General features: G+C 38.7%; 2 protein-coding genes across 52 annotated transcripts in view; both read left to right on the plus strand.

Annotated features, from left to right (window-relative positions):
• The window catches only part of CYP20A1 (cytochrome P450 family 20 subfamily A member 1), a 55344-nt gene extending 48685 nt beyond the window's left edge, over positions 1–6659 (plus strand). For all 7 annotated transcript variants that reach the window (XM_023622446.2, XM_070241691.1, XM_070241692.1 and 4 more), the window contains 2 exons: positions 5397–5486; positions 5636–6659. In XM_023622446.2, coding sequence (XP_023478214.1) covers positions 5397–5486; positions 5636–5786 — 241 coding nt within the window. In that variant the 3' untranslated portion in view covers positions 5787–6659. The remainder of the gene's footprint in view (positions 1–5396; positions 5487–5635) is intronic.
• Positions 6660–21237: 14578 nt separating this feature from the next.
• ABI2 (abl interactor 2) overlaps positions 21238–21781 on the plus strand; it is a 128036-nt gene continuing 127492 nt past the window's right edge. For 38 of the 45 annotated variants that reach the window (XM_070241665.1, XM_023622458.2, XM_023622449.2 and 35 more), the window contains exon 1: positions 21283–21673. In XM_070241665.1, the coding sequence (XP_070097766.1) occupies positions 21557–21673 (117 nt within the window). In that variant the 5' untranslated portion in view covers positions 21283–21556. Of the gene's footprint in view, positions 21674–21781 lie in introns of all 45 variants that reach the window. The other 7 variants (XM_070241661.1, XM_070241674.1, XM_070241672.1 and 4 more) reach the window with 2 other exon arrangements.

Consider the following 21781-nt stretch of genomic DNA (forward strand, 5'->3'; position numbering starts at 1 on the left):
ATGATATAAAGAAGATCCTTAGTGACAGTGATAGTGATAAAGATAGTGATAAAGAGGTCAGTTCATCAAGAGGATATAACACTTGTACATATTTATGCACCTAACATTGGAATGCCTAAATTAATAAAGCATATATTAATAGATCTGAAGGGAGAAATAGATAACAATACAGTAATAGTAAGGGGTTTCGATACCCCGCTTTCGACAATGGGTAGAGCATCCAGACAGAAAGTCAATAAGGGAACATTGTATTTTAACCACACGTTAGATCAGATGGAACTAACAGACACAGGCAGAACATCCTGTCCAGCAGCAGCACAATACACATTCTTCTCACGGGTACATGGAACGTTCTACAGGATGTGTCGTGTTAGGCCACAGAACAAGTCTTAATAACTTTAAGAAGATTGAAATAATATCAACTATCTTTCTGACCACAAGGAGGAAAAAAAACCGAGGAAGAATCTCACTGAACAAACAGCTGTAGGTATCATGTATATTTCCAGAGAATTGTATTTAATATTTTTATGTATTTGCTCACAGTGGTTTGTTACATTCAAACTGGATACCTATCGCAAAGTGCTGTAGCTTATAATGAACTCTTAAATATTTTGTTGATGTCTTCATAGACCTTATTTTCTTAAACAATGTATAAATAGATAATTACTACTATTAAGAGTGTGTCAAGTTTGTAAACCTAACTTTTAAAATGCCAAATTCTTTTTTTGATTACATGTTTAAAAATCTTGGGGAAAAAATTGTTTTTTTTATTGAGTAAAAAAAAAAATCCAGTATGAAATGGGAAGTCAATTACAAGAAGAAAACTGGAGGGGCCGGCCCGGTGGTGCAGTTGTTAAGTGTGCACGTTCCGCTTCGGCAGCCTGGGGTTCGCTGGTTCGGATCCTGGCTGCGGACATGGCACTGCTTAGCACGCTGTGCTGTGGCAGGCGTCCCACATATAAAGTAGAGGAAGATGGGCATGGATGTTAACTCAGGGCCAGTCTTCCTCAGTGAAAAGAGGAGGATTGGCAGCAGTTAGCTCAGGGCTAGTCTTCTTCTTCTTCAAAAAAGGAAAACTGGAAAATTCACAGATATTGGGAGATTAAACAACTTGCTAGTGAAGAACCAGTGGGTCCAAGAAGAAATCAAACGAGAAATCAAAAAATATCTCAAGACAAGTGAAAATGAGAGCACAACATACCAAAACTTACAAGATGTAGCAAAAGCAGTTCTTGCAAAAGCACTGCAAAAGCAATGAATTAGAAAAGGAAGAACAGAGCCAAAAAGTCAGTAAAAGGAAGACAATGACAAAGATCAGAGTGGAAATAAATGAAATAGAGACTAGAAAGACAGTAGAATAGATCAGTGAAACTAAGAACTGGTTTTTTGAAAAGATAAGCAAAATTGACAAACCTTTAGCTAGACTAAGAAAAAAAATAATGAAGGCTCAAAGTTGTAAAATGAAAAAAGAAACATTATAACTGATAACATATAAATACTAAGGATCATAAAAAATTACTATGAAAAATTATTAGCCAACAAATTATATAACCTAGAAATGGATAAATTACTAGAAACAAAACCTACCAAGATTGAATCATGAAGAGATAGAAAATCTCAACAGACCAGTTACTAGTAAGGAGATCAAATCAGTAATCAGAAACGTCCCAACAAAGGAAAATTCGAGACCAGATAGCTTCCCTGGTGAATTCTACCAAACATTTACAGCAGAATTAATACCAATCCTTCTTAAACTTCTTAAACTTCCAAAAATAGAAGAGGAGAGAACATTTCCAAACTCATTTATGAGGCCAGCATTACCCTATACTAAAGCCAGACAAGGATACTACAAGAAAATAAAACTACAGGCCAATATCCCTAATGAACATAGATGCAAAAATCCTCAACAAAATATTGACAAACCAAATTCAATGGTACATTAAAAGGATCATACACCAGGATCTGGTGGAATTTACTCCTGGGATAAATCCTAGGATGGTTCAACATATGCAAATCAATAAATGTGATATACCACATCAACAAAAGGAAGAATAAAAGTCCTATGATCATCTCAGTAAGTGCAGAAAAAGTGTTTGACAAAATTAAACATCCTTTCATGCTAAATATAGAAGGAACATGCCTCAGCATAATAAAGGCCATATATGACAAGCATACAGCTAACATCATACTCAATGGTGAAATGCTGAAAGCTTTTCCTTTAGCATCAGGAACAGGACAGATATCCGGTCTCACCACTCTCATTCAACATAGTATTGGCTGTCTTAGCCAGAGCAGTTAGGCAAGAAAAAGAAATAAAAGGCATCTAAATCAGAAAGGAAGAAGTAAAATTGTCTCTATTTGCAGATGACATGTATTACATATAGAACCCTAAAGATTCCACCAAAACCTGTTGGTACTAATAAATGAATTCAGTAAAGTTGCATGATACAGAATCAATAATACAAAAATCAGTTGCATTTCTATACACTAACAACAAAGTATCAGAAAAATTAACACAACCATCCTGTTTACAATAGCATCAAAAAGAATAAAATACTTAGGAATAACTACAGCCAAGGAGGTGAAAGATCTCTACACTGAAAACTATACAATATTGATGAAAATATTAAATGTCACTTATGTAAATGGAAATATAATCTATGTTCATGGATTAGAAGAGTTAATATTGTTAAAATGTTCTTCCTAGCCAAAGCGATTTACAGGTTCAATACAATCCTTATCAAGATCTCAATATCACTTTTCACAGAAATAATCCTTAAATCCATATGCAATCACAAAAGACGCAGAATAGCAAAGCAGTCTTGAGAAAGAAGAACAAAGGTGGAAGCATCACACTTCCTGATTTCAAACTATATTACAAAGCTAGAATAATCAAAACAGTATGGTACTGGCATAGAAACACACAAATAGATCAGAGACACATAGACACATAGAATGAAGAGCTGAGAGATAAATCCATGCATATGTGGTCAGTTAATTTTCAACAAAGGAGGCAAGAATATGCAATGGGGAAGGATAGTCTCTTCCATAAATGGTGCTCGGAAAACTGGCTGTTCACATGGGAAAGAGTGAAGCTGGACCTCTATCTTACATACCATGAACAAAAATCAACTCAAAATGGAATAAGATGTGAATGTAAGACCTGAAACCCTAAAGCTCCTAGAAGAAAACTTATGGGGTAAGATCCTTCATAGAGGTCTTGCAATGATTTTTTGGATTTGACATCAAAAGCAAAGGCAACAAGAGTCAAAATAAACAAGTGGGACTACGTCAAACTAAAAAGCTTCTGTGCAGCAAAGAAAACTGTCCGCAAAATGAAAAGGCAACCTATGGAATGGGAGAAAATGTTTGCAAACCACCAACCTGATACAAGGTTAATACCCAAAATATATAAGGAACTCAGATAACTCAATATAGCAAAAAAGAAATAACCCAATTAAAAAATGAGCAAAGGACATTTTTCCAAAGAAGATAGACAAATGGCCAACAGGTAGATGAAAAGGTGCTCAACATCACTGATCAGAGAAATGCAGTTCAAAACTGCAGTGAGAGATCACCTCACACCTGTTAGGATGTCTGTTATCAAGAAAGACAAAGAGATAACAAGAGCTGGTAAGGATGTGGGTAAAAGGGAACCCTCATACACTGTTGGTGTGAATGTAAATGGTACAGCCACTGTGGAAAATAGTATAGAGGTTCCTCAAAAACTTAGAAATAGAACTAGTGTATGATCCATCAATGCCACTTCTGAGTGTATATATATATATCCAAAGGAAACGAAATCATTGTCTCAAAGAGACTTCTGTACTCCCATGTTTATTGCAGTATTATTTACAAGTATGGAAACAACCTAAGTGTCTGTCAGCAGATGAATGGATAAAGAAGACATGTATATATACATGCTGGAATATTATTCATCCCCTAAAAAGAAGGAAATCCTGCCATTTGCACAACACAGATGAACCTGGAGGGCATTATGCTAAGTGAAATGAGCCAGCCAGAGAAAGACAAATGTTGCAGGGTATCATTTATATGTGTAACATTAAAAAAAAAAAATCAAACACAGCAACAGAGTAGAATCGTCATTGTCAGGTGCTGGGAGGGTCGGTGGTGGGGGAAACGGGGCTGTAAAAGGGTACAAACTTTCACTTATAAGGTGGATAAGGTTTGAGGATCTAATGTATAACGTGGTGACTATGGTTGGTAATACTATATTGTATAATAGAAATTTGCTGAGAGAGTAGAAATTAAGTGTTCTCACCAAAAAAATGGTAACTATGTAATGTGATGGATGTGTTAACTTGAGGGTGGAAATCCTTTCATAAGGTGTATGTATATCAAATCATCATATTGTACATTTTAAATATGTTACAGTTTTATTTGTCAGTTATACTTAAAGAAAGCTGAAAAATAAAAAGAAAGAAAAAAATGCCTCAATATTTGAGATTAAATGATCTGTCTTTTATTTTGGTTTTTATTTTATTTTTAACCCTTAAAATTGTAAGGTATTTTATAAAAATTGGAAAAATCAATTTTGACTCTCTTTTAATGTGAAAATACAAGGTATCTTCAAGAGTCTCAATTTTCAAGATAGTTTATGAAAGGAAAAGGTGATTACATTTGATAACATTTTTCTATGGACTCTTTATATAAATATAGTATATTCCAAAAGTTGAAAGGTAGTTTACACTTTTTTTAAAGAAAATGAAAGCAGAATTCTTCCTTTTTTTTTTCCTTCATGATAGAGTTTCGATCTTTTAAAAACATTTGTTTTTGAGAGGAATTTTTATGCTCCGTGGTGAGTGGGTTGTTTTGTGTAAAATATCCGTTTCCACAGTGACTTTTTACAGTGTGGAACTCTGCACAATAAAAAACCCTTCTTAGCCTCTTCGTTACCCTGGCTCGTTAATAAGTCTGGGTGTAATGTAATTGATGAATATAATTTTGAGTCTAGTGTCTTCAATTTTAAGAAACAAATTTTAATTGAAGAGACAATGTAAAATGCCTCACATTGGTCAGATGACCTCATGTAACAGATATTTTGAACACTTAAATTTAAGTATTCATTATGTGATTTTATATGATTTATCCTTATATCTCACAAAAAGATGTAAAACTGTGTTATGGTTTCATTCCTTGCTGATTCCAGAGAAATGTATTTTGCATAAATTGTTTAGAAATAATAAAATAAGCAGAAAGAGACGATATGTTCAGTAATTTGGGAACATAATAATAGGTGAAATTCGAATATAATGTGACAGCAGTTTCTGTTGTCAGTAGTTTTTAAAGTTTATTATATGCCTGTGTTCCTATAGTGGAAATATGTAAAATGCCAGTGGAGCTCTGTTGTGATTGGCCCCAAATCTTCTTTTTAGGTTTGATCCAGAGCGGTTTGATGATGAATCGGTCATGAAAACTTTCTCCTTGCTTGGATTCTCAGGCACACAGGAGTGCCCGGAGTTGAGGTGAGATGATGGGGAAAGTGAAGTGAAAGGAAAGATGCCAGACTTTGGACTTACAATTTTGATGATCACTGTTGATGAGAATGAGCCATCCATATAATTAAAGTATAATTGCTAATCTTTAGTAACCAGTCAACTTTCTTCCTCACTAGGTGTGCGTATATGGTGACCACAGTACTTCTGAGTGTATTGGTGAGGAGACTGCACCTGCTTTCTGTGGAGGGCCAAGTTATTGAAACTAAGTATGAACTGGTAACGTCCTCCAAGGAAGAAGCTTGGATCACTGTCTCAAAGAGATGTTAAAATCTTATGTGCTTAGCTTTGTTGAAGAACATGACCATTTAGAAAATCTGTGTTTACTCCTTTTATAAACCAAGTATCATTGTGTAATATGAACACCTGTTAGTACTTAATTATGTAAATTTGGATTTTTGTATATCAGATTTTCTTAATGTGTGATATACATTTATACTTATTACATCAATATAGTGATTATTTTAATGGGACGCTTTCTACTTTTAGTTTTTGTTTTATCACTTTCTATGCCATTGTCTTTGTATTCTTTTGCTTAGTTTGATTTCTAAAATTAATATTCTTGAAGAGAGAAGTTATTTTGCAGAATTTGGTGAATCACGTTTTCAGAATATTCATAAAAGAGAAACATAGTTCTAACTCCTTTACCTATTTCCAATAAATCACCTTAAAGGGAAACAAAAGGACTTCCCATAATTTTGTTTCTTGGATTAATATTTTAATTTTTCTCACTGTAAATTACTTTGTTTAGTCATTGTTATTAGATTTGAGTACTTTATTGGGTAACCTGCCTTGTGTTTGCTATTTTTATGCCTTTCCAGACAATAGTGTTCATTTCATGGCTTATACAAGACTCATCATTTTGAACAGCTCTGAATCATTTGGAAAATAATACAGTTGTTTTTTAATGTGTTTTGAAGTACCCCTCCTAAGTGACAAACTAAGATTGAGGCTTGTCGGTCCTGTTTGCTGGAAATCTTAGCAGCACTATATTACTCTACTAATGATCATTTGTGGAGGAAACAGAATTCCTAAATTTATTATTTATTATTGTCATATACTAAACATAATGAACTTATTAAAAAAATGAGAGCGCCCTAATCAAAAACCAAAACCAAATTAAAAAAACAAAAAGAAAACAAAGATGGGTGAAAATATTTGCAAAATATATGACAGAAAGGGATAATATCCATATTATATTTAAAGAACTCCTGCAAATTGGTAAAAAAACATACAGTAGATAAATGGACAAAAGACATGAATAAACAGCCTTTACAGGAGAAAATAGCTAATAAACTTAGAAAAAGGTGACTCTTGCTAGTAAGCAAAGAAATACTGGGGCTATTTCAAAAATATTTTAAATATCTTTCAAGATTTACACTTGAGTACTGATAAGGTTTATATTTTAATACTCTTTTTATTGATAGCATTGTAGCTTAGTCCACCTTTTTCAGTTACGCTCTTGTTGAAGAATTGTGTTTTACAGACACTTGAAGGAAGTGTGCCAAGTGCGGCTACAGAGAAGAGGAAGGAGAATGGCGCATGTTGTTGCAAGTGGGCTTATTTCTGGCACTGCTGAATTTCACCTGTCATTTTAGTTTTGTGAATGTACCCTACTTATTAATTGAGTTAATTTATGCTGTTTGTGGTCAGATAGCTGACGTTTTGGACCTAGTTGCGAGTGGTTAACATAGAATTTAAATAATTAGATGCAGCCTTTACTTCTGACAAAAATGTTTAATTTATGGAATAATTTAAGTCCTTAAACTTTAAGTGAAATGTATTCTTTAGTTCCTAGCATCTTGTTGTTGTTTCTAAAAAGGCACATTGTTAAATGTATCCCCTCTCACCTGTCATTTTTTATGGTTTGTGTTTATAGAGCATCTTCCTTTGTTATCCAGGTACCTTAATTGGAAACTGGCAGTGGAAGGTTAGAGTGAGCAATTGATGTGTAAACCAAGTGTCAGTAAAATCAGATGAGATAAGTGGGATTTTAAAGCAAGTGAGCCCTGATCAGCAATGACCAAGGAGAAACAGCAGCTGAGGCAGAGTGGGGGAGGGGGCATATTGCCAATAAATGAGGCAGTGTATAATTGTCAGTAATGATTGGAATCAAGGAAAACGGGATGGAAGAATCAGCTAAATAAGAACGTTTTATCCATAGTTACATGACCAACTTAAACATTAAAAATAAATCATCTTCTAGAGAATTTTTAAAAAACAAAAGTACTGTTATCATGTGTAAACTAAGTTATCCGTTCGTTCCCTGTTGTTCTTAGTGCCCCTTTGTCAGTCCAGCAACTGGAAGTTTAGTAGCCTCAGTGTCACTGACGGTTCGAAGCAGGACTCGAGCAGGAGTTTTACAGCTTTTTGGTTTTCTTAAAACTTTCTTCACTGGTTTTGATCTGCATTCTTTTTGATAGCTCAGAAGTTTATTGTTAAAAACATCAGCACAACACATTTTTTATGGAATGAAAAGGCTCTTCCACACTTCGTGCTAATAAAATTGAAGGCAAGTTAATTCTGTGCGTGTGTTTGGGAAAAATGAAGAGCTCACATGCTGTTCATCTGGCCCACAAATGTGCAGTGCCATTTCTTTATATAAATAGATTCTCTTTGTTTTATAGACTCTGTGTCAAAATTTATTTATTTGTTTTCTTTATCTTAAAACAGTTTGCACCTTAAAAACAAAATGTCCTATTTTTATTATGAAAATTATATAGGCTTATTGTTGAAAAATCTAGGAAATACGGAAACACAAAAATGGCAAACTCAGTCCCCTTTAGTCCCACTACTTGAAATTAGCTGATGTTAAGCTCCTGAGGTAGAGCCTTCTACTCTCTTTTTTTATCCACATATAATTTTTACAGATGTATTATACATAATGTTTTCTTCATTTAATATATTAGGAACCAATAGTGTTTTCTACAACTGGAAATTTAGTACTTTTCTTACTCAGAATGTAAGCACAGATTTTTGTCATTCTTACTTTTTCTCTCTTTCCCTTCTCATATATTCCTGTTATTCTTTTCAACTTTAAAAATGACCTCACTTCTCCATTCATTTTATCAAAACAGTTATGTATTTGGTGTATATTTAGCATCTAAGTTGCTAAAGTCATAGAACAATCTGGGTGTTAAAGTCAGCATTTAAGAAATGAAGTTACTTCTCTATCCTAAGAAGAATCTTTGGTATAGTTAAGTTCAAGTTGGGATGGGGTTTCAACTTTTAGGAGGAGATCTTAAGCATCTTTGTTGTTATGTTTGGACTCTGGAGAAAACAGATGAAGATTCATCCCTGCAGACATCTTTGTTTCTCTCCAGACCCATATAAAGCACTGTTAACCTATAAAGTCTGCTTTTTTCACGTGTGGTTATGTTGACATGTTGAAAACTGCTTAATCAAACAGAATTCTACTGAGCGTGTAAAACTGAGGACACACAGTGACATCAAGGAGTAGTTTAGTAGCTGTGAGAGAAATGGACACTGTTTTCAAGGGCAGATTTAATAATGTCAGCAAATTGATACTAGTGACCTTATTTTTCTTCTTAGCCAGTCCTATGCCTGTTTCCTAAGTTACTAAGACCAGTGATTAAGGTAGAAGGGGAGGAGTTGGGGGGGTATGACAACAAAGCAGTTACTGTTACTACAGAAGTCGGAGGAACCAGCGCAGCCAGAGCAGGCAGCACAGTGTGGCCTCGAGCCCTCGCCAGGGCCCTGCGCTGATAAAGGGGGAGACGGAGCTGCCAGTAGCCGTTAGCTGAAAGCAGGACACGGGCCTGGGGCTTTGTTAGAAACCAAATACTGTACGGACCTATCTCATTCAGTCGTTACAGCATTAACAGTAGGTCCAGTGACAAACTAAAATAGTTTTTCATTCCTGCTAGAAGAAATACTGTAAATGAAGATAGGCAAATACTGGCTAAGAAACAGTAAGTAAAAGATCTAAACTTCAGATTATCGTAGACTCTTCAGTGGGATTTATTGGCGTATTTTGTTCTATTTAAGAGGGAATCAAGCAATAATTTCAAATGAGGTACTGCATAATAGCTAAAGAAAATACTTAAAAGAGTAATGTAACAGTGGTATTAAAAACATCTTAAAAAAGAAAACTAATATTGCCAACTCACCACATTTGTACAACTGTGTAAATTTTTTCTGTTTACACACACACACACATATATTTTTTTTGGTCAGGAAGATTGGCCCTGAGCTAACATCTGTTGCCAGTCTTCCTCTTTTCACTTGAGGAAGATTGGCCCTGAGCTAACATCTGTGCCAGTCTTCCTCTATTTTGGATGTGGGACACCGCCACAGCATGGCTTGATGAGTGGTGTGTAGGTCCGCACCCAGGATCTGAACCCTTGAACCCTGGGCTGCTGAAGCAGAGCACACGAACTTAACCACTACACCACTGGGCTGGCCCAACACATACGTGTATTTTTATATTTTTTACCAGTTGCAATCATAACCATATGGTCTACTTTTCTCTTAAAGAATTTTAAACATTTTCCTTTGTTACTTCATTTTTGTAAGGGCTTCAGGGAATAGACTTTTTTGGGGGGGAAAGACTTTTAAGTAGAAACCCATTTAGTGTTTGATTTTCAGAATTTTATGACACTGAGTGAATGGATAATTGTAAAATTTGAACTGGGAGCCATTTTGTAAAACATCCAGGCAATAAAGAAAAGACAGGAAATGACACTCCTTCTTCCAGTGCCACGCCCCTTTTAATTGGTTTGCAATTTGGTGGCTGTCTTTCTACAGATTGGGACTGGATCCTGTTATAGCATGGATAAAATGCCATGAGCAAATAAGTCAGAAATTCCCTGTTTGGTAATTTAAACAAACGTATTTATTTATATCTAAAATACTTGCCAGTTCTTGTTTTAATTAAGACACGATGGTAGAGAGTGAAACTGTTACTTCACTATTGTAACTATATCATAGATAAAGTTGTAAAGTGCCTGTCTCCAAAAAGGCAATCAATCAATATTTTTGAAGAAATAAATGAAATCTTCATTGAAGTTTTCTGTGTATGCAGAATAAAGTAAACTCTTGAAGACACTTAATAGTTGAAAAACATTTCCAGATAGCCAAACTGCTTCTAATGCTAATAGTACTTTGTGATATGCTAAGTACCCCATTACTGAAAGTATTTAAGAGGTGTGGACATTTTTCAGAGATGCCTCTCTTAGGTGTGAACATAGATTTATAATAGGCTGCAGTTATACAAAATATCAACCAAAATAGTTGGTAAGCAAGTAGTCCTTTGTTCCTTCTATATCTTATCACTAGATAATCATTAAACCTTAAATGTTTAAGAATCACAGTTTTTTGTTAGGTTAGTGAGAGCATCATTTCCCAAGTGTGTCTCATGGAGCACTAGCCTGTGAGATACTATGAGAAAAAGGTTCCTTGATCATGTTCATTCTCAGATTCTCCGTACTATATTCTTTCTCAGATACTTACATATTAATATATTGGAAGTGTTGAGAAGTTCTAATTTATGGAAACCTATTTTAACTTGATTTAACACTGAATGTTCCAAATATATTTGATGAAGGTACCCGTTTTTCTAGTTACACCTATTATCCTGTAAAACCAGTGATTCATGGAAGTATGGTTCTATAGAACAGAGCCCACTTTCTCTGACATGATCTAGAGACAAATAGGAGTCTCAGGGAACATCTGTCTTAGCTAGTTCCTCAAACTATGCATGGTCCAGAGATTCTCCAGACTAGGAATGACCATAGCCTTAGAACCAAACCACCTGAGTTCATATTCTCTCACTCCCTTACCTCTCTTCCTCTGTCAGAGCACAGCCCTCTTGCTCTACTGACTGTCTCCTATACCTCTCCCTCACTTGCATTCCTATCCAAAGAAATGGGACCTATTTAGTCAGGCAACAGTTTTTTACTGAGCACTTAATGTGTACCAGATCTTAGGCTAGGCATTGGGGGTCCAGCAGTGAAACAGACATGACATCGTTACTGTGTTCTCTCCCTTCTGTGCTTCACCCCAGGAGGGAGAACCCCAAAGTCTTATGTCCCAAAGCTGAACCTTCTAGCACTTAGAGCTCTCGAGGTCCTGGGTTTGGAAGCAGATCAAGGACCTATTAGGTTAGTGGCTGAAAGGAACATAGGAAGGCTCTTGTAGATGACTACGTGACAAAGAACACAGAAGGCTTCAGCTGTAGTCTGTAGTGGGGGAAGAAGCACAAGGAACTGTTGGGAGTTAAACCATTATTTTTGTTATTTTTAGTGGGTGAGCGAGAGAATTAAACTAGGTATCTTATCAAGGAAAACTGTCAACACTGATGCTGAGTAGGAATACTGGAGAACTTTCAGAGTGAGGAACAAAGCTAAGAATTAGTGGGACCTGGTTAAAGAGCAATATTTATTACAGTCATTTGTATGAATTGTGGTTTAATTATACCTCAGCACTAGGTGTGTTCAACTTTCATGATTTGTTGCTTGTGTTGCAAGGTCATTAGCTAATAGATAATTGATTTTTAGAGCTTAAAAGGACCATGTAGAGATTATATGGCATGGCCTGCTCACAATTTAAAAATGTAGAGGGAGCAGCCTAGGGCTCCTGGGCCTAGTAGACTAACATTATTGGGCTTTCTCTTTGGATTTTTCTCATAGCCTTCTGAAAATGTGTGCTTAAGTCTATGCTGCCATTATAGTCATAGGATTTTGTTAAGCTTTCAAGGAGAAATAGATTCAGAAGCAATTGGAAAATTAAAAAAAATTCTTGATAGAGAACCTTTGAGGCAGATGCAAATGTGTTTCGAATGTTAAATTTACTTAGATTTAAAAATACATATCTTCAAGCAAAGTTGCCATGACAACCTTTCTTAACGTGTGTATAAAATTTATGTCTGTTTCTTTGAGTTTTTCATCTTTCCCAATACAGGATTTAATCACAAGAATTGGGCACTGGCATATTTCTATCTGAGTGGTGCCCTGTGGGAATTATATAATTTTGGAAAATGCAGATCGAACAATAGGGCAATTCTGTAGCATGGTGATCCCACTGAGATAAATGTCATCTTGTTCTCTCCATGATCAGAGATTCATCTGGTTTCAAACCCAAGATGAAATTTTGGATTGAAGTACAACTGTGAGTTTGTTCTGAGTTTCTGATTTTTCTTATTTAGAAGATATTTAGGAGGGTCCTCAGAAGTTTGGGAAATTCTGGACCAAATCTCTTGATTAGCCTCAAAACTGAACCATCCTCCCTGGGATCATCTAAATCTAATGCATTGTTAATGTCACAGGTTGACTCAGAACCACAAGAATCTTCTCTACAGTGTGCACAGAGGCACTCCAGAGGGTCCTTCTGGCCTGAACTCCAATCCAGCAATGCTGGAGACATACCATTATCAGACCTCTTCACTTCCTTTTACCCCGCTTGAGATACCCTTGTCTATCAAACTCTGTTTTGCGTGTCAGGGGCCAGGCGAAGACTACAGGATATTGGAGACCCAAAGTTTCGGAGGAAGGAATTCTCACCCTCAATTCTGGAAATAAGAATCTATTAAGCAGTCAATAAGGGGGTAGTCACTGGCACCTTTTAGTAACAGTAACTATGACTTGTACTTAAGAACTCTTAACTCTTAAGCATCTTAGAGATGCTTGCTCTAAGAGCTGTGTTTGTGTTTTATATTTTAGTTCCTTTGTGGTGCAGTTTTAAAAAATTAACATTTTGTAGTAATTTAAGGACCCCCTGGAGACAGTTAACTAAGTGGAGGTCGGAAATATCTGTTAATTTATTAGCTTTGATTTACTTTAGTCGCAATAGACTTTGGAAAACTGTGTTACATTTAAGAGAATCCATGCATATTTTCTAATCCAGTCACCTCATATAAGGGGGAAATTAAAGCTGAGAGAGGTTATTTTATAAGGCAATTTGCCCAGGCTGATACAATTTTTTTTTTTTTTTTTTTTTTACTTGTTCAGAGTATGATTTTCTTTTGGTTTCATCTTATTCTCTAAAGGAAGAATTTAAAACAAAGAAAAGGCCCCCTAAACAAAAAGAACTGGCTAAATTAGTATGTTATGCTATTGATAACTGAGAGAAATAGGATAATAGTCTCCTAAAAACAAACAAAACCCTTGAAAAGGGATATCCCACAGTCCATGCTATGATGTTTATAAAGGTCTTTGGGGTTTATTTTTATTGTAAGAGGCACAATCAGGGCTGACTACATAATTTGTGGGGCCCAGTGCAAAATGAACATGTGGGGCTTTGCTTGGGGACAAAGTCAGTCTCCCTTCCCATGGGTCTGCTCTTTTAACCTCCAGTGGATGAGCGACCCCGAGGGAATGGAAATCTCCACTCTCGGGTTACTTACCTGCCACAGGGGTAGACAGGAGAGCCCCGCTCAGTCACCTGGCAAACGTGCTGTGGAGTGGCCAGCCCAGGCAGGGATGAGTGCTTCCTTGCCAGGCCTCAGATGCTGCAGAGCAAACCGCTTGCAGGACCCCGGCCATGCCCATGCCTGCATCCAGGCCTCCACTGAAGGGGTAACCCTGTCAGAAAGTGGGCCTCCCCTACTGACTCCCCTGCTAATACAGTCCTATTGCCCTGTGCAGAGGGCAGCAGCGGTCGTGGGCAGGGGTGGGGAGAGGGAGGCCAGGTGGGGCCCAGGGCACCAGGGAGCAGGGAGCTCTAGTTGCTGAGAACCTGTCCAGGGAGGCAGAGAGGTGGGCTTTAAGCCTCCAGTGCATGCTCCGTGGTCCCGTTGGACTTCACTCACAAAACACAAATTCAAACATAAAATTTTTAAGAATTTCACTAGAGTGCCCTTAAAGCATTAAACCCCAACCACAGGGCTCTTCTGAGCAGCAGGGTTCTGTGGAACTGCACTGGTCACAGCCCGTGAAGCCATCTCACCTTACGTGGCATGGTGCTGTGAGGCAGTGGTTTGTGGGGGCTCTACTTCCTGGTTGTATGCTAGTTGTCTTAGCAAATACCCATAAATGTCGCATTTATGATTTATCATTAAGTAGTGTAAACCTCTCTAGGATGTCTTAAAATTATTTACAAAATAGGCAATTAATAGATGCCAAACTTCAAAAAAAGAAAAGCAATTTTGGGGCCAGCCCAGTGGCGCAGCGGTTAAGTGCACACGTTCCACTTTGAAGGCCGGGGCTTCCCCGGTTCGGATCCCGGGTGTGGACCTATGCACCACTTGTCAAGCCATGCTGTGGTAGGCGTCCCACATATAAAGTAGAGGAAGATGGGTACAGATGTTAGCTCAGGGCCGGTCTTCCTCAGCAAAAAGAGGAGAATTGCTGGCAGATGTTAGCTCAGGGCTAATCTTCCTCAAAAAAAAAAAAGGCAATTTCATAACATATTTATTCAAGTTGCAAAAGTGTTCTGGTACGCTAAAAATCTCTTTTCTTAAACCCCTTTTCACTCATGGAACTCTTACTTTCCTGTATTTTAATCACAGTTCCCAAAGATTTTTCTGCTAGAAGCTAAAATGGATTTTTCCCTGAAATATCATCATAAAATCCTATGAAATATTTCAGTGATATGAGTCATTCACTTATTCATATGGGTAGACATTTAGATAATAGAAGTAGCTAACAGAAATCTGTGAGAAATACATTAATTCCTGTGGAGGAGGGAGGAAGAAGTCCTACTGATGTATTTTAGGTGTAGTTAAATTCAATGTTCCCTGCCATTTTAAATTATCAAAATTATTCTGTTTTGCTCCTTTCTCTCCAAGAGGCTACATAAAATTACTTAGACACAGAAAATCATGAATCATTTTTTTGCTGTTAACGTCTTCTGCATTCTGTTTCACGAGCATAGCGATCAGTGGTCAAGAATGTCCTTATTCTTATCAACCTTCTACTTACTACCCAAGTAAGACTTACCACCGCACAACAGAATGTTTAGTAGCAGTTTTGTTAAAGTCTAACATCTTTGCTGTATTACTGAAACTGACAAGAAACAGATTGTTATAAAAAAAAGTTGGCGTCTCTGGAAATCCTACGTGCCATAGGTCAGTTGATATTGAGCATACAGGTTCTGACGGCATTCATACGTAATCAGAAAACTGGTACATTTCAAACTCTTAGCAATTCCTGCTATTAAACAAAGGTCAGTATAGTTTTCAGTAATAAAAACCTAGTTCATATATTTTAAGTTTTGAAGTTTTATAAAATCTTTAACATACTTTAAAACAAAAGTACCTAATTTGAGAAGTCCAATTTTTGTGATGGGTGGTCTGTGTGCTGTGAAGAAACTATTATGTTTTATGCTTTAGCTCTGAAGTTCACTGTTTTTGGGAGAGGAGGGATGTGTAAAGCCAATTTTAGAAGGAACTACAGAATTGAAGAATTTTTATTCTTCAAAAACATGTGCTTTTCAAGCTAAATTGTCTACCCCATTGCTATACCCATACACAGAGAGACATTATCGTGAATAACTCCGGGTTTGTATTGTCTACTCTCATGGTTTAATGGGAAAAATCTTTTCTCTTATCGTTCGTGAGGAAGGCAGCTGTTTTCTTGTCTCCCACAGGAAACTATTATAGATTACTGAGTATTTAAATTTAATCCCTCCAGGTTGTATCTTGGGTATATGGTATTCCTCTCTTTATAAGTGTAATTTCTTCTTGAAAAATGCTTTTTATTGGGTATAGCCTAGTATAAGGAGATTATTGTTGATTTTGTTGAATATGCTAACAATATTGTGGTTATGTAGCAAAATGTTCTTATCTTTTAGAGATATATACTAAAGTATTTAGGAGTTAAATGTCATCATTACTGTAATTTTCTTTAAAATTCTTTAGCATAAGAGTAATATGAGAAGATAAGGTGAAATAGAAGCTGTTACATCTAATTATAGGTATTTGTGTATTCATCATGCCATTCTCTATATTGTATGTTTGCAATTTCTATAATGAAGAGAAAAAATTATGACTTTCAATAAAAATGAAAAAAATGTACGAGATTTGTGGGCTATATAGCTGCTTTCTGCAAATGAGAGGTTTTTTGTTTTATGAACTAATTTTGATGAATGTGTATTCTTTCCAATAATTTTTAACTTCTTTCTTAAAATGTTTATTCATACAGCTGTAAAGCATGGAATGCTCTCTTGCACAGTAAGGCTTTTTTTTTCCCAGGTAGTTTGATAATTTTTAATCATTAAATACATATCCCTAAAACTGAGACCAAAGTTTGTATCGTTAAAACTGAAACTGTTTCAGATGATAACACTTGCCTAAAAATATAAAGCTTAGATTCCAGCCATTTGTCTTTCAATCACATACAGAAAGTTTGTTTCAAAGACTTAATACGTTCAAATATATGCACTTGGTATGAAAATTTCCCGATAGTCTTAAATCTGATTAAAACTCAGAAATGTGTACAAATACTGTGAAAATACTGTTAGTGGTGTTGAGTCGATTCCGACTCCTGGAGACCTGTGGACAGCAGAGCAGAACCCTGCCCCGTCTTTTTGTGCCATCCTCTCTCCTTCTGGCCCTATATCAGCCAGTACTCTGCTGCTAGGCAAAGGGTTTTCATGGCCAGTTTTTTCAGAAGTGAGTGGCCGGGTCCTTCTTCCTAGTGTGTCTGGAAGCTCCGCTGAAACCTGTCCACCATGGGTGACCGTGTCTTAGTCTGGAAGCTCCGCTGAAACCTGTCCACCATGAGTGATGCTTTGGTCACCCTGACATACCTGTGGCAGAGCTTTCAGCATCACAGCAACATGCAGCCACCACAGTATGACAGCCAAGATAGGTGGTGTGGTTCCCTAACTGGGATATGAACCTGAGCCGAGGCGAGCTCTGAATGTTAACCACTAGACCATCAGGGCTGGCTATGAAAATATTAACCACCCATAATTGTTTCTCTTGTTTGGGGTGAGAATGGGAGCTCAGTTAACCATGTCATTGTTTGAATAAAAACTGCTTGCATTTCTCCTGAGTACTGTGTAATATCTCTACTTATTTGTACAAAAAGGAATTCTTTTAAATTTGGTTGAAAGATATACATTCATCCATTGAAATATATATGTATATATCCAATTTCGTGTTGCCTAATAGCAGCCAGAAAACTGGTTTTGAAATTCGCAAAGTAAAAAAGGAAAACAGTTCAAAGTATCTTCATTAAGAAGAAATACATTTAATAGTTTCCAACCATTTAATGTAAAACCAGGAAAAGGGATAAATATGTGTGGATATGAAACAGCTGGAGTCATTCTTTAGGTGCCATAGATGCTATTTGTTCTCTGACAAATTAAAAATATGAGAAAATGCAGTAATATTAAATACTAATTGACACTGTTAATAAGGTTAAGGATACCGAAGCTGACAGGTTGATGTCATTTAAAAGAGAGACTGAGGGGTTGGCCTGGGGGTGCAGCGGTTAAGTTTGCACGTTTCGCTTCCGCGGCCCCGGGGTTTGCCAGTTCAGATCCTGGGTGCGGACCTACCCACTGCCTATCAAGCCATGCTGTGGCAGGTGCCCCATGTATAAGTAGAGGAAGATGGGCACGGATGTTAGCTCGGGGCTGGTCTTCCTCAGTAAAAAGAGGAGGATTGGCAGCAGATGTTAGCTCAGGGCTAATCTTCCTCAAAAAAACAAATAAAAGAAAAAGAGAGACTGAAAATTTGGGGGCAAAGAGTTAATGATGAAAACGATACGATTAATTGGCACGTCAATGGTGTGCAGGAAAAATCTGAGGGGAAGGTCTGGAGTGAATGGGTATGTCTTCTGGATGTTGTAAGATGAGCAATGTAAACAGTTAAGCAAAACGTTTTTTTAGATCCCGTGCTATCAGGCATTGTATTATGGTCTTTATCTTGTAAATTTCCTCGTTTAAGGATAGAGTTACGAGGATGATACACATCAGGGGAATTCCAGACATAGTGCATCTTTATTTCACCAGAAGAATTGGACACTTTCTCATCAGTCTTGTGACTACGGTGATGAAATGTTGGATAAGTGTGAGTTTGTTCAGGTACACTCTAAGCTGGCTGAATTTAAGGTATGTTGATACTGGCTCTGAATGACTAAGCCAGGCATTTAGGGCAAGCCATCAGGCGCTCTTCTTGGCCTTCGTTTGTTCAGAATTCTTTTTTTTCTTGTGATGAGAAATTTTTTTAAAGATTGGCACCTGAGCTAACAACTGTTGCCAATCTTTTTTCTTTTCCTTTTTTTTTCTTCTTCTCCCCAAAGCCCCCCAATACATAGTTGCATATTCTAGTTGAGAGTTCCTCTGGTTGTGCCATGTGGGACACCACCTCAGTGTGGCCTGATGAGCGGTGCCCTGTCCGCATCCAGGATCCAAACAGGCAAAACCCTGGGCTGCCGAAGTGGAGTGCACGAACTTAACCACTTGGCCTCGGGCCGGCCCTATTCAGCATTCTTGCTAAAGGCTATGATGAACCCCAGTTTTGCTTATCAAATCTGTGGATCATGTGAAGCAAGATTATTTATTTTAAGAGATGGTAATGAGGATTTAAATTTGGGACAAAGCCAAGATATAATTTATTGGAAATAAATATAAAGAACTGCAATTAGATTTAAAAAAAATTCAACTGTACTTGGCAAGGCTGGGTTAATATGTAAAATAGGAGTTTTTAATGCTTACTTTGAATCAAGCTGATGATAAAATTGCTAAAAAAGTAATCTTGGGTTGCATTAATAAAAGTATTCTCTCTGATTTTGGGAGATAGTGGTCTCACTAGACTCTTAGAAAAATAATCCATTCCATCCGTGTTCATTTTAGCAAAATTAAGATAAAACCAAAACCCCCTACAATCCCAGCACTCAGATTACATATATATACACACACGATACACGTATTTTTACAGATCTTATAATTGTTTTCCTTTTTGCTTAAATGGTCTTGAGGCCGCACAAGTGCATATTTATGTCCATGGAGCCTCAGATTCTGCTGAGTGTTAAAGCTCCTCTCTTGGTGGAGATTCCTAGCTGCCAGAACCCGGAATTACAGACCTTCAGAGCCAGAGGGCCATTTCACCGCCTCACCTGGGAACTTGTTAGAACTCTAAATCCGGCCAGACAACGGAATCAGAAACCCCGGGGGTGGGGCCTAGCAATCCCGAGTTTTAACAAGCCCTCCGGGTGACTCCAATCCACACTGAAGTCTGGGAACAACTGACCTGGGTTTAACCCTTTGATTTTTCAGATAAGGAAGCTAAGATCCAGTGAGATTGTCGCAAATTAACTTGAGAAAGTACTAGAAGCCTTACGCAGTGATTCCTAAATGACCAATGATCTCTCAGGGAGATTTGTTTCTTGGGAATTGCTAAGCAGTATTTGAAAGAATGCTACCGGGGAATAAGTGTAAGGGGGAAAGAGTCTGTCTGCCCTTTAGCGCACCTGGTGGGTTTCTTACAAATCAACAGTAGCCTTTTGATCCATTAAAGTTTAAACCGAGAGAAAACTTTGATCCAATATGTTTTATTCGCTTGACTTTCATACGTGTCTTATTCCCTGAAGCGAGTTTATGTGCCGTTTAAGTAACTACCTGTTCCATCACTACCGCGCTCTCACGAATCTCGAGTGGGACTCCGCGGCTTTCATTTTTAACAAGCTTCTCACACTTAAGCTTGAGAACCACTGATACAGATGATGTTTGGTTAAGAATAAAACTAGTTGGACTGGACCAAAATGTCCAATATCCTTTAATTTGGGTTTCATAGTGAAAACTCAAAAAACAATTTGCCAATGTGTATATCATAAAGCCGATATAATAACATAAGAGATTACTTCAGAAATTTGTAATAGCATGGCACTAAAATGGTTTTTTTGAGAAAGTATAACATAGTTTCCTCATCATCTGGAAAAAATGAGGGGGGGAAATCACACTAGGAGGGCCAAGAGATCACAAAAGCTAGAATGAGAGTTGAAACAATGGATCCTGTTCTAAGCTACAGATGTAGTTAACCTTGATTTTCAGCCGTACAAATAAAGGTCATGGACTTTATCTCAGCAGTTGTCAGGAATTCTAGTTTTTTAAGATTACATTGTGTGAGTGGTCAGATCAAGGCAGAAAAGATACAGCATCTGGAGAGTAGGAACAGAATAACAACTCTGCAAGATCGAAATGATCTAGCTCCAATTTCCGTAGCATTTAACGTTTTTCAAGGTGCTTTCACATAAACTTTTATTGTATCCACGTAACAGCCCTGCGAAGAAGGAAATTAGCACCAGCAAGACCGTTTTCGAAACTTTAAATACTGAATCCGCGAAAAAAAAAGAGCCAAGTTGTCAGAAGCAGAGGAAAGACAGCGAAGGTCGTCAGGGAGGAAGGCTGCGGGGTGGGCGAGCACAAAAAGCAGAGGGCCGGGCGCGGGCGGACGGGAGCAGGACCGAGGCTTCAGCCGGCAAATAAATGCAAAAAAAAAAAAAAAAAAACCAGAAAAAAAAAAAAAAGCCGGGGTGCAGGAAACTTGGGATTATCTGCACCCAAAGGGGATGGAGGGGGGCAAAGACGAAGCGTGAAACGGGAAGTGAGGCGGCACGGAAAGCCGCAGGGAAGCTCTGCGGGCTGAGCGGCCCCGTCAGGCCGAGGACCACCGGGCAGAGGCGGGCGCGGGCGAGAAGAGGCCGGGCCGGCCGCGCGCTCCCGCCTGGCGAACAAAGCCGCGGGGCCTCCGCAGCCACGCAACCGGCGGGGCCGCCGGGCTCACGGCGCACGGCGCGCACCACGGCCCCGCTCCGCCGTCGCTAGGAGACGCCGGAAGTGGGGGAGGGGCGGCGGCGGCGCGGGTGGGAATCTTTTTCGGGCGCCGGGGGCGGCGGGAGGAGCGCGCGTGCGCGCGCCCGGCCGGCCGTCGCCGCGGTGACGGTTCTCGCAGTCCGCCGGCTCGCGCCCCGCCCCCGCCCCTGCGCCCCCTCCCCTGCCGCGCGCGGGGGTGCTCCTCGCTCCTCCCGCGCCGCCGCCGCCGCCGCCGCCGCCGCGCCTCCTCTCGCAGCCCGGGGCTTCCCTGGCGCCGCCGCTGCCTCTGCGGGCTGCCTGAGGAGGAGGAGGATGTGAAGATGGCGGAGCTGCAGATGCTGCTGGAGGAGGAGATCCCGGGGGGCCGCCGGGCCCTCTTCGACAGCTACACGAATCTGGAGCGGGTGGCCGATTACTGCGAGAACAACTACATCCAGGTGCGACGCTGCCCGGCCGGCGCGCGGGGGCCGGGCTGGGGGGCGCGGGGCGAGGCCGCGGCGCGGCGAGGGTCCCCCGGGTGGGGGACATTGTGGGCTCCGAGCGTC

This window comes from Equus caballus, chromosome 18, assembly GCF_041296265.1.
Source record: "Equus caballus isolate H_3958 breed thoroughbred chromosome 18, TB-T2T, whole genome shotgun sequence".
Lineage (NCBI taxonomy): Eukaryota > Metazoa > Chordata > Mammalia > Perissodactyla > Equidae > Equus > Equus caballus.